Source organism: Quercus robur, chromosome 10 (assembly GCF_932294415.1).
Source record: "Quercus robur chromosome 10, dhQueRobu3.1, whole genome shotgun sequence".
Lineage (NCBI taxonomy): Eukaryota > Viridiplantae > Streptophyta > Magnoliopsida > Fagales > Fagaceae > Quercus > Quercus robur.
Genome location: NC_065543.1, coordinates 50,107,507 through 50,120,947, shown reverse-complemented (window position 1 = coordinate 50,120,947; position 13,441 = coordinate 50,107,507). Strand labels below are relative to the sequence as shown.

At 35.3% G+C, this 13,441-nt stretch overlaps 1 protein-coding gene across 3 annotated transcripts; it reads right to left on the bottom strand.

Moving 5' to 3' along the window:
• Nucleotides 1-2,812: 2,812 nt before the first annotated feature.
• Nucleotides 2,813-7,962, bottom strand: LOC126702667 (MA3 DOMAIN-CONTAINING TRANSLATION REGULATORY FACTOR 1-like). 3 transcript variants are annotated; one of them, XM_050401478.1, is made up of 4 exons: nucleotides 7,699-7,962; nucleotides 7,207-7,471; nucleotides 5,220-5,314; nucleotides 2,813-4,910 (listed from the first exon to the last, which is right to left on the bottom strand). In XM_050401478.1, exons 2-4 carry the CDS (start codon nucleotides 7,442-7,444, stop codon nucleotides 3,096-3,098), a joined length of 2,148 nt encoding a protein of 715 aa, XP_050257435.1. In that variant the 5' UTR covers nucleotides 7,445-7,471; nucleotides 7,699-7,962; the 3' UTR covers nucleotides 2,813-3,095. The 3 variants fall into 3 exon arrangements, with proteins under 3 accessions (XP_050257435.1, XP_050257433.1, XP_050257434.1); XM_050401476.1 differs by having other exon boundaries at nucleotides 7,207-7,460; XM_050401477.1 differs by having other exon boundaries at nucleotides 7,207-7,449.
• Nucleotides 7,963-13,441: the final 5,479 nt, after the last annotated feature.

The following is a 13,441-nucleotide window of genomic DNA, read 5'->3' as shown; positions in this document are numbered from 1 at the left end:
CATGTTTAAGGCCAAACTGAGTTGGCCCAAGCTTGAACTATGATGGGGTAGCGTATAAAGACGTGTTCCACAGTTTCAACCTCTTCCCCACAAACTGGACAACTTATGTCAGGAATTAGAAATCTTTTACTAAGAATCTCCCAGACCGGAAGAGATTTGCAAATTATTCTCCAAAGAAGAAGCTTAAGCCTCTCATGCATTTTACTCTTCCACAACATCTTCCAAATTTCCAATACTTCCAAATTTCCAATACGCTTCATGCAAAGAAGAACAAAGAAAGAGGAATAGAGAAAAAAGAAAAGGGGCTGGACTTTCTGATCTGATGCAGCCAAGAAAATAGGATAAGGGAGAAGACTTTTGGGGTAGCAAAAAGGGGATAAGAGATGTGGACTTTGATGGAATACGTGTGATGCTTAGGAAAAAAAATCTCACAACCCACTTTTTCAACTTTTTGCATTCACACTCACACTTTTTTACAAAGAATAACATCACTTTACACACACACACACACACACACACACACACACACATATATATGTAGCCTTACCTTTATAAAGTTATATCCATTACATTAATAGAGCATATATGTTCTATAATATCACAATATCAAAGCTTCATGCACTTAAAAGTAATTAAGATAATAACATGCATATAAACCCATAAAATTAATTATGCAATTAGGTTGGGGTGTTACAGGAGTGGTCTCAATCTGTTTGCTAATAATTTTGAAATTATCTTATACAACACATTACAAAGCGAAATCGGCTTGAATTGGTTAACCATGGCAGCCCTCTCATGCTTGGGGATTAGGGTGATAAAGGTATGATTTATTTCTCTCAACATACAATCACCTCGGAAGAGGCTTAAAACTGCATCCACAACATCACCACCTATTAAGTGCCAGTAGTGTTCGAAGAAAAGGGGGGACATTCCATCAAGCCCAGGTGCTTTATGAGAATCCATCGAAAATATTGTTGTTTTGATCTCTTCCATCGAAGGCATGACTAGCAACATTTCATTATCTTTTGGAGTGATGCACCTTGGAATTAAATTATTTAGATCATAAGGAATATTTGGGGTTGAAGAAGAGAACATGTTATTAAAGAAGGTTTGAAAGCATTGACCAATCTCCTTCCAACTTGATATCCATTCTCCATTTTCTTTCTTCATAAAATCAATGGAATTTCTTCTATGCCTTATCACTGTACTTAGATAGAAGAATCTTGTATTGAGGTTGGAGCTTGTAAGTGATTTGATTCTGGGTTTTCGATGCCATAATATTTCCTCCATTTTCAACAGTTCTTGGATTTCCATACACAAATTTGCTTCCTTTTCCAAGTTTTGTGGATTTGGGTCTAAGCTTTGAATTTGGTCTAAATTCTTCCATGCCTCCTTGATTTTGGATTGTGCATTGCCAAAGGAGGATCTATTCCATTGTTTTAGCTTTATTAGCTTGTTTGATCTTCTTGCATAATCTAAACATTGGGGAGCCAGGGAAGTTGAGCCTCCAAGCATTCTCCACCACAAGATTACTTGCCTCCTCCCTTGTCCATATTTCTTCAAATTTGAATGGTCTTGGTCTACTACCCCATTCTCCTCTAGTGAAAAGAACAATTGGGATATGGTCAAAGGAATTTGAAGGAAAGTGCTTCAGCAGTACTCTTGGGAAAATTTCAGTCCACCTAGTATTAACTAGAGCTCTGTCAAGTCTTTTATGTTGGCAAGGCCTAGGCGTTTGTTGGACCAGGTGTAAGGTGCCCCTACAAATTTTACATCAATTAATCCCGTAGAATCTACCAATCCTTTCAATCCCCCCGTGGAAGATGAAGATACTAGTTTCCTACCTTTCTTATCACTTGGCCCCAACAAGTTGTTAAAATCTCCCATGCACATCCATGCCCCGGCAAATGACTCACCAACCTTTTGAAGATCTTCCAAAAAGGCTTGTTTCCCTAACCTTGCACTTGGCCCATAGATCATTGACAATAGCCATGGTTCATTTATTGGGTCCAAGAATACAAAGGCCATTTATCACGTTATCGTTTGACATCACAATTTCCACATCTACACAATTTTTCCATCCCAAAATGATGCCTCCTTTTAGACCTCTTGGTTCAACACATTCTAACTTATAGAAACCCAATGAATAAAGGAGAGATTTGACTCTATTTGAACTAATTTTAACTTCAGACAAAAATAGCAAGTCAGGACTGACTTATTTACAATGGCTTTGAGAGATCTTTTCGACTCAGCTTGAGCTAGGCCACGGCAATTCCATGGAAGGAGAATCATAGTTTGCCGAAATTAATTCACGGACAAAGAAGACGGCAGAGAATCGACAAGATTTTTGAAACGGGTTTATGATTATATTGATACCCACAAGGGGCAGGGACAGCCCACTAACAGGGCAGATGATAGCTCACTAAGGAGCCAAGAAGACCCACGAAGGGTAGGGAATAGCTGACAACGGAGCTAGAGCTCACGAAGCTGCCCCGGAAGACTCGCGCACGACAGCAGACAAAGCTAATCGTGCGCTGAGGAAGAAAGCTGGTACAGTCAGTCTTGACCTTGCCATGGCCCCCAATGAGTAATGACATTGCTTGTTCCTCAATCCCCACCAGTTTATGTTTCGAACTTTGTAAATTTAGAGTATATTATTATTCCTATGAGTCTCTTCTATAGCAGCAGCTCAACAAATCCAGTTTGATTTGGCCACGATAAACAAAACGTAATTCATCCAAATAAATCCATTGTTAAACATGAAAATACAGATTAAGAAGAAAAAAAAAAACCAAAAAGCTTTCCATGAATATGAAAAATCTAACTCTAACCATCATCATATTGCATGTAAACATGTCCCTCTCATTGCAACACAAGCCTAATAAGCTGTCAATGGAATAAAAGAGCAACTTTATACATCAGCTGAGATTAATAAGAATCTCCGTCAGATGAGATGAGCACAAAAAGAGAAGCATCAGAAACGAATTCAAACATCCCATATCCATCCCCGTTGAAGCGAATTCACCATTTAACAATAAAATCATGTAACGGGTAAGCACATACAAGAGAAAAACAAGTAAAAATACATGTTATTCTCAAGAAGCTGCTGCTTGAGTTAGCGAGGCGTCCGGTGCTGATGAACCAAAGGATGGTAGGAGCCACCCCTTCTTCTGGGCATGCTCTAGATAAAAATTGAATTTCTCCCCAGCGTTTGGGATGTCAAGAGCTAGATCATCAAGCCCATCCTTGATCCGAGTGAAGCCTTTTGTCATCTGGTTGATAGTGATCAGCCCTTCAGTAAAACATTCCTGCAGCAGATCCAGAATCCTATCATTCTTCTTCTCCATAGCCATGACCAATGCCTTCTTCACCACCTCATGGTTAAAGAAAGGCATGCCAAGATCCCGAATACACTGGCAGGCTTCACCCACAACACCCCCACTTTCATATTCCTCCAGAAGCTTTAAAATCTTATCCTTTGCATCCTCCACAGCCCAGCCAGTCCCACCTCCCCAACACCTCAAGATCCTCTCACCAGCATGTCGTGCAGAAAGGAGTGCCCGGGCCATTCGCAAAGTCTCACTCCCACTGGAATCTGGGGGCAACTTGCAGCTCATCTCTTCTAAATTATGTGGAACCAAGACATCATCAATCACTGCCCTAGCCAGAAAAAGCGCGAGCTCATTAGAAGCATCCAGAATATCCAGTGCTGTATCTTCTGCAGATTCCAAAAGCAAGAGAAAACCATTTGCTATATCGTCACTTGAGAATATCTCACTATGAAGAGAGGACAGCAAAACAGACGCCATTTCTTTTTCTCTGTTCTTCCTATCCATAGCAAGGGTGATAAGCTTCTTCAAAAAAATTGGGTTGTACTCTGGCACTCCAAGATCCACAAGGCTCTGGATGAGTTCGGGAATGTCATCTGACAGGAAATATTCATGAATTATTGTCACACACTCTTCCTTAAACCGCCTCACCTTCGCATCATCTGGTACCACCCCGTCTTCACCTGAGGGCTTTGCAAATGAAGCATCAAGCCATCCTTCAGATACTGCCTTGGGGACAAGTGATTGGAACAAAGTTTTTGCTGATGGAATGTCAAGGGCAAGGTCATCAAGGCTATCTGCCAAACGAGAGAAACCCTTTACCATTTGACTAGAACTAATCAGGCCTTCCTCAGCTGCTTCTTTTAATAGCTTAAATATAAGGGGTTCTGCTGTACGAATCTCCATAGCAAGTACCAAAGCCCTCTTCACAACCTCATGATGGAAGAACGAAACCCCTAACTCCCTTATGCACCTACATGCCTCGATAGTATCTCCACTCTCCACATATTCCCTCAGCAGATCGGCAATCTTTTTCTTCACTTCCTCAACAGTGATATGAGTGCTACCACCCCACTTCCTCTCCACAAGTTCTGCATGGTGTGGAGCTGAGAGATAGCTCTTGTCAGCAATTTGGATAGCCTGAACTCCCTTGGAAGATTCTGGGAGCCCTTTCTTTGCCCGATTCAGAAAAGCTGGAGGAATAATGTCATCAACCACAGCACGCGCTAGGAACAAGGCAAGGATATCAACTGCATCAAGGATGTCCACAGCAAGGTCATCAGCAGATTCAAGAAGCATAAAAAATCCATCCTGTATCTGGTCAGGACTGATGACATCAGCATACAAAGCTGAAAGCAGAACCGAAGCCATTTCCTTCTCTTTATCATGCCTGTCCATGGCCATTGAAACAAGCCGCTTAATAAAGTAAGGAAGATATCCACTTGACCCTTGTTCTCTGAGGTCAGAAGCTGCCAATTCTACATCTCCATTGCTAAAATATTCCTCTATGATAGAGGCAACAGCTTTCTTGTAATCATCTAAGGGGTCTGAAACAGATGTTCCAACAAGTTGATAGGGTTCCTGTTGAAAGCAAGGATAAAAGAATCACATTCAATAAGGATAGGAGGATGACAACAACAACATTAATGTTACAAAAAGTTATACCCAGTGAACAAGACACTTTTGTGTAGTCAAGGAGAGGAAAGACAGTCCACCAGCCCCGCCACCCCAAAAAAAAATGGAGGCGCTGATCTCCAGATTAACATTAACTACAAGTATTGATATATCTCATTACAGTACAAAGTCAAACTGCAGCTAGCACAAGTGCTATTTCCTAAATCCTGATAAAATATAACTAATTAATACACAGAAATTAAGAACTGCTATTACCTCGCCACTGTCATAATTTGGATCATTCCGATCAAGATGAGATTCACCATCAGTGTCTAGGAGTTTTCCCCACGTACCCTTACCACCAGCACCATCTGCACATATCAGTTAAAGAGAAGAGCAGCCAATTATTATACAAGAAAAGGTGCTTTGAAAAACCACTAATATCATCATATACTTGCACTGAAATAACTAAAGTATGACAAGGAAACATAAGGTAAATGACTCAGCTACCTTGACTAACATCCATCTAAAACTGGCCGAAAGAGAAGAAAGATGACAATCGACAATCATAGGGTTATGGAAAATTGACAATCACCCCCAAGAATAATGTAAAATATGACTACCATCGGTTTTTTCTTTTTGATAATGAAGTCAAAACTCATCATAGGGTTATGGAAAATCTAATAGCAAATTTTTAAAATTTTAATAAAACTAACATCTGCATGCCTCATTTTTGCCACTTCATAAAAGAATATTTCTAGTCTGAAATCAGAAACACAGTGGCACATTATAGATTTTTAATATTCATTTGTTTCTTCCAGGTTGCAGCATTCTTATTTATTCAGAATAGATCATGAGAACATAGAACTCTAACAATTGAAACAATCTAAGCTTTGACCTCTACGTGGGATTAATTAGTTTTAAAAAAGATTGTTGAAGCCACCCTTAACTAGCCGTTAGATTGCTGTGGCAAATGAAGAAGAACATTATAAATCTGTAGTCACTATTGATGGAGGCCACAGAATATATAGAAATTTTCCAAACAATGCCTATCAACTGCATTCTAGACAGTGTTATTAAATCTATCAGGTAATAATTTACCAAGACTACACCAATATCCATGAAAATCAATAATCTTCAGCAGTTACAAAGACAACATTAGTGCAAAAGGAGAGAAAAAAGAGAGTGGGGAAGGGGGGTAAATAAAGACCAATCAAAAGGGAAACAAAAATAAGAACAAATCTATACTCTTGCGGTTGTGTATGATAGATTCTTAAAAGAAGATAAGAAAATTAATTTCAAAGGTCAATCTGAATCTGAAAGTATTAAAAAGATAAAGAATTGATGCATGAAGCATATTAGAACCATTGCATATTTTCACATGCTTTCACTATGCAGGAACTATAAATCTTAATAAAAAGATCATCTTCATTGAAGAAAACAAATGAGCAGGTAAAAGCATTAATTTCCAATCAAATGAAAAACACATTATTTAACATCTAAAAATTCAACATGAAATAGTTCCAACCTCAACTGTTCCTACTTTTTGATCAACCCCCAATCCCCCTCTCCCCCCACCCAAAAAAAAGCAGCAGCCCACAGAACACACACACGCAACAGAAAATATTCATTTTAGCCACTTTTACTTCCAATAGTGAAAGCAGCTTAACATATACATAGCAGACAGCCACTACCAATAATCCAAGAATATAAGACCAACTTCCATGTTAAACACCCCATATACCATTTGTTTTTCTTTTTTACTTTCCCCCATATCCATGATGAACAACACCCATGCATAATTCTTCCAGGGATCAACCTAACTAAACAATTCAATTGTAGAAAATTCAGGAGCCTCATTACTACAGAAACTACCAAAAAAAAAAAAAAACTAGACATCTGTTCATAAAATTGACTTGGGTATTTCCAGCTCAAGTGAAAAATTGTATTTAAGCTCCTGACTATTCCATAATTAACTTGTTCAATAAGCCACAAATTAAAGTGCAGTAATCATACACAAAAGACCAAAACATTATAACCCAGTAAAGCACATAAAGAACCAAAAAAAATCGTTTCTATTCCCTTAAATCACTCCATCAAGTTAGGAGAAACCAACAAATGAACCTAAAGCACATAGAAAAAGCTATTCATGAAGTGATTGAAACACTGAAACTCTTAATCATCCTAGCACACAGCATGTCAATATCGCATTAATACAATACAAAATATAACCTAATTCATCAAATTCATGGCGAACACTCACCCTTCTTCACCCGCACACACTTCCCCGAATGTGACCGGCGCACGTGCTTCACGGCAATCCCAGCACTGGCTGCCTTGCCGCCACCGCCACCGGCAGGAGGAGCTTTTATGCTGTATTCCGAAAGCAAATACGTTGGCGATTTCGGCGAAGAAGACAAACCCCAACTCTCCACATTTTGACTCGCTATCTTCAACTTTTGCCTCTGTTCTTCCGTCAGAAACCCCTCACTCGACGCCATTCACACTAACCAAATCCTAAACACAATCTGATCAACAACAACAACAACAACAACAACAAAAAAAAAAAAAAAAAAAAAAAAAAAAAATCCAATATTTTTTGCACTTATTCTATAAATTCTAATCAATAAAAAAAAAAAAAAAAAAAATAGTATCAGTGTTTTCTAAGAAGTTAGAAACGAAAAAAGAAATCTAAGATTTCAATAGTTGATTCCGTATTTTCCTAGAAACCAAACCAAACAGGAAGAGAGTGAACCTGTAGTGAATCTGGCGGCGAATCCGGTAGTTGAGTGCTTGGCCCGGATCTCGAGCCAAGCGAACCGGATCTTCGAAACCACGCTCCAGAAAGAAACCCTAGATCAGGAACTAGGTCCGGCCGGTCCGACCCGGAGCGGATCCGAATATTTTGTTTGTTTGTGTCTATTGAGTCTGAATCGGTTAAGAGAGAAAACAGAAAATGAAAGAGAGAGAGAAAGAGAAAGAGAGAGAGTGAGAAACGGATGAGAATGAAAAAAGAGGGATAGAGGAAAGAAGAGTATTTATAGGGAGGCTATGGTTTGAGAGTGACACGTCATCGTTGGATTAGGGTGTCCACGTGGCACGTGGCATAAAAGGAGCTGCTAGCCAGTCACAGTGGTGGTGGTGGTCGACACCCCAGGCCCAATTGGGGGGGTTGTGGAGGTGGATTTACCAAACTAGCCTTGTATTGTTTTGTTGTCCAAGTCTCCAAGATTTGATATTTTTATTTTTATTTTTTTAGGGTGAGATTTGAAATGAAATTAGAAACATTAGTTACTAGAAGAAGACTATAAATTTAGTAGATGATTCTTGATGCTTGCACATCAAGACATTTGTTTTTAGCGTCTGATTAACGGGTGTCCTCAATGTATTTGTTTTTTTTTTTTTGAGAAACAACTCAATGTATTTGTTAATGAACTATTTTAAGAAAGTTTTAATTTTTAATACCACTTTTATGAGAATATAAAAAGTTGTTGGAAAATTTAGCTACTTTTTTTTTTCTTCCAATTAACTGTTTTTAAAAATATTTCCTAAATTAATTTTTCTCTTTGTTTTAAGTCATTCGTTTGTTTGGGGTTTAGAGAATTGCATTTAATGGATCTTATGTATTCTTATCCTTCAATTAATATATAGAAATGTTAATTCTTAAATGAAATTTATTGCAATTATTATTATTTAAGGATTTTTCCTTGTGTTTACTATTTTGTGACATAGACAAGAGACATAAAAGTTTATGTGTTATTTTCATGTCTGGTCCAATACAATGAAACACTAGATCGAAACTTTACTCATAATTAAATATTTACGATTTTATTCATAGCAAAATATAGAATTTTCTTTTTAGTATGAGCAAATCTCAGTGTCTATGACACATACATAATATGTGATAAGTCATCAAACGTAACATGTGAAAAGTCATGTATCATTTCAGTGACACGAACATAACATGTGAACAGTTATCAGACAAAACATGTGAAAAGTTATGTGTCATTTTTGTATCCGGTTCAATGCTCTTGAGTATGGAAACAAAGCTTCACCCATAATCAAATAATTGTGATTTTATTCATAGCAAATTATAAATTTTCTTTTTAATATGGGAGTTCACTTCCTATTGAGGCAATTTTCTTGCAAAATCCAATTGTTTTCAACACTATTATAATTAAAAATATATGTTTTTTTTTTCATTGGATTAGATTACCGATTACCATGGTCTCCTAACAACATAACGTGAAAATGTTTGCTACTGTTTCTTAACCTTTTACGTAATGGCAATATATATTGATTTGTTTTTAAAAGTATATAATGCCAATAGTTTTGCAAAGTGAGAAAATGATATTTAATCCACTAGTTTTCTTGAAAAGAGAAAGGTTGAATGTAAACATGTAATGACCTTTTCTTTCTTTGGATAAACATATTTAATGTGAACACCTAAGTGACATTTACTATATTTATGTTCATTTACCAAAAAAATACTATATTTATGTCCAAAAGTTTAGAGTAGACAAAAATGTGAAGTAGCTTGCAGGGCAAGTAAAAATTTGATAAGACAGCTTTAAAAAAACTGGAATTACTATTTTGTTTATTTTGGAGTATCATAAATTATAGGTTATTGTTGTATTAATTTTAGCAATCAAGGAAAATGCCAAAATTTCATAATTTTCATTATTACCTGCCCTTTGATGACATTTATTACTACAAAATCCCATCAATCCTGAACGCGTTTACCATCATTAAATGAATTATTGAGGAACGCATTGCCCAATTTGTCATAACAGTCACACACCACCATTAGATATTATTGGCATTGCATTGAGATATTGTTTGCCACATCTTTGCCAATAAATGTTTTTTTAAAACTCTATAACCCTTTTTTTTTCTTTTAACAATGAGATTAGAGTCGCAACAAAAATTCATAGTTCACAAACAACAAGTTAAACGAGAAAAAAAAAAAAAAAAAAAAAAAAAACCAACATGAAAATGTGGATGAAAAGCTTCTAGTGAATGTGGTGTTTATTAAATAATTGAAGTGAGCCTAGTCCAAATTATAGCGGTTTTTAATTTTAAATAATATTAGAGATACAAATTATTTTATAAAAAAATTTATAAATTATTAATGTGATGAATGATTATTGATAAATAAAAAAATTATATTAATAATAGGTTTAGATAAAAACTAATAAAAAATTGATCATATCAATTGTGGGGACATTAGAAGGCTTTTGTCCGCTTTGGGGAGCCAGTCCCTCACGGTTTTGTCCTCGTCCCCGAGTGTGGTTGGGGGATTTTTGCCCTTGAGGTGATTGACACCTAGTCTCACCTTTGTCTCACATCGGTTAGAGAACCCTCCCACTCAAGGTTTATAAGCTTCTAGAGCAACCAAGAGTGTACCACTACTACACGTGAGGGACTGGCTTCCCAAAGCGGACAAAAGCATTCTAATGTCCCCACATCAATATTTTATAAAAATATTATAAAATAATTTGTAACCGTAATATTACTTATTTAGTTTTTTCCTATTTATAAGAAAAGCCAAAAGTTATTTCCAATTGGTTTTTTCTCTAAGAAGGTGGAGGGCTTTGTCGGTTTGTCTTTAGAGGCTGGCAGTGAGTGTGTGAGGACTGAGGATGCTCAGACTCAGTGCACGCATGACACATCAAGAGGCAAGTACAAGTAGACAGCCTTCTAATTAATATATATAATTATATATATATTACAGGTAGATAGTCAGTCGACATATATTTGATTTATTTTATTTTAAAAAAATTACAAACTATCTGTCTTTTTTTCATTAACAGGGATTAGATTAGACTAATATAAACCGTATAAAACAAACTTACTACAAGAATGGGCTATAGAAAGCCCATAGAATCACAAAATATAAAAAAGTCCAAAAGAAAAGTAACTGGGTGAGTTTTAGTTAGTATAATTAATAAAGTTTACTGTGTAAAAGATCTAAGATACCCACTTACATAAAAAATAAATTGAGGTCTAGGCCCGATGATAAATAACGATTATCATAAAACTGATGTTATAGATTGAACGCTTATATTATAACGTTTAGCCAATAATATCGTAACTTTTTTTTTCTAGAAACTATAATATTATAACTTAATTAATTGGTATCTCTCTAAGTATCCGTAATATTTATGGTTCAAATTTCAAATTATCCTTTTCTACTGTAGCTTGTAAGTTTTATCATATTCATCTATTTTTTTCTCCAACTATTTTGCAATGGATTATTATTTTCTATTAGAAACTCATAGTTCTCAAAGAAGTTGCGAAATTTAAATAATAATAATTTTTATTATTTGAAAAAGACGTTTCAAACCAACAATCAAAAAAAATTACGGCCTCCTATAGTTAGTATTTAAAACTACAAAAGTATTTGCTATTACATCATAACTAAGCAATTAAATCTTATACCTCATATGCATCTTTAAAAATTGATGGTGTCATAAACTTGATAGATAGTTTATGAAACTAATCGCTTTCACCATTGTTGAGAGAGAACTAATAGCTGGGACTAAGGCCAATAAGCATTATGTCTTGAGTTCGAAACCTTTCCCCACTAGTGAAGTGGTAATGCTTCTTATACTTCATAAAAATGAGGTATTGCCCCAAGGCGGTTAAGGGGTGACTATCCCCTCATAACCATTATTTTTTCTACCCAAAAAAAAAAAAAAAAAAAAAACCTATCCACTTTTGTTGACAAAAACAATAAATAAAAAAATTTCTTTCAAACTAGATTTAAGAAAATCCTCAGACCAATTACATGACAATTCATATCATCATTCATATATATTTGACTCACATAAGTTATAAAATCATTTTAAAAAATCACATGATTATTAAATGGATGAGTAATAGAATATAGACCATGTCTTCACATAATGGTGGAAAGAGCTTTTCTCTAAACTTGTTTTAGGAAAATTCTGTCCAAAATAATACTTATAACTTATAAGCGTCCAAGCACATTTGGAATTAGAATGATGTATGATTGACAGAAAATAATGATGAGATTAGGTGCAAATAATACTAAACGATGATTAAAATAAAAAATAGGGAGCAACTGAGTACCCCAGCAGAATCTTGAGAATGAGAGGGACAAACCATAACTATGAATACTATTAGTAAGCACAATATATAAAAAAGAAATAAAGAAAAAGACAGCTTCAAAAAGCATTTACCATTACATCTATACTACACATTTAGACAAAATCTCATAGCTCATATGCATATTTAAAAATTGAAGGTATCATAAACTTGATGAATAGTTTATGAAACTATCCACTTTCTTTGACAAAAATAATAAACCAATTTTATTTCAAACTAGATTTGAGAAAATCTTTAGACTAATTATGTGACAATTCATGTCGTCATCCATATGTATTTTATTCAAATAAAATATTTAATCCTTTTTAAAAAATTACATGATTATTGAATTAGTAAGTAATAGACAATGTGAATGCTTATTTGAGTCTTGACATAATGGTGGAAAGAACTTCTCTCTAAACTTATTGTCAGGAAAATTCTGTCCAAAATAATACTTATAAGTGCTCAAGCACGTTTGAAACTAGAATGATGTATGATTGAAAGAAAATAATACTGAACAATGATAAAAAAAAAAAATATGGAGCAACTGAGTACCCCAGCAGATTCTTGAGATTGAGAGGGACAAACCATAATGATGATTATTATTAGTAAGCACATATATATAAAAAAGAAATAAAGAAAAAGACAACTTCAAAACTATTTATGAGTCAGTTTGGTGCCATGACCAATTAAGTTTGAAGATCAAGGAATCTTAATCCTTGCAGAGTCTTGAGAGGAAAAAACAAAATCAATACAAGTGATGCTTAAATCAAATTTCAATTAAGTACATATAAGAAAGTAAGACAAATAAAAAATAAAACAAAAGAAAGAAGTAGACAAATCACTTGTGAGTGGAATCACTGGTGCATGTCATAACCAATATCAGGTATGAAAAGAAGGATAATACACGATGCCTAAACAAACCTCAACCCACAAAATCTGACACAGCTTAAAATATGATTTTGCACTCACATTATATGACAGTTGACACCACAAGACAAAAGTGTGCATGTGTGAGTATTAATCAATTTCTTTGTACTGTTGGAAGAGACCAGCCATAAGGCCCATAACATGAATGCCACAGGTTTGGACGAGTTTTTCTATTGTTTGTTTGTGAGTGGTGAGCTTTCCAAATTTTGAAAATTTCTTCATATACAATTTAGTAATTTTTATTTTAGGTGATTTACATTATTGGGCATGGGATACCATGTTAGTTGTACTGTATTCCGAGAGTACCTAATGCTTTTCCTATGATTCGTACTCTATGTCTAATCCATAATTCCAATTCTATATGCAATTATTGAAATTTGAAACACAGACATACTGCAGAAAAGTTGTAACAACCTTCTGATAGTAGAGTTTAAAGTAGCTAGGGGGCTATAGATATA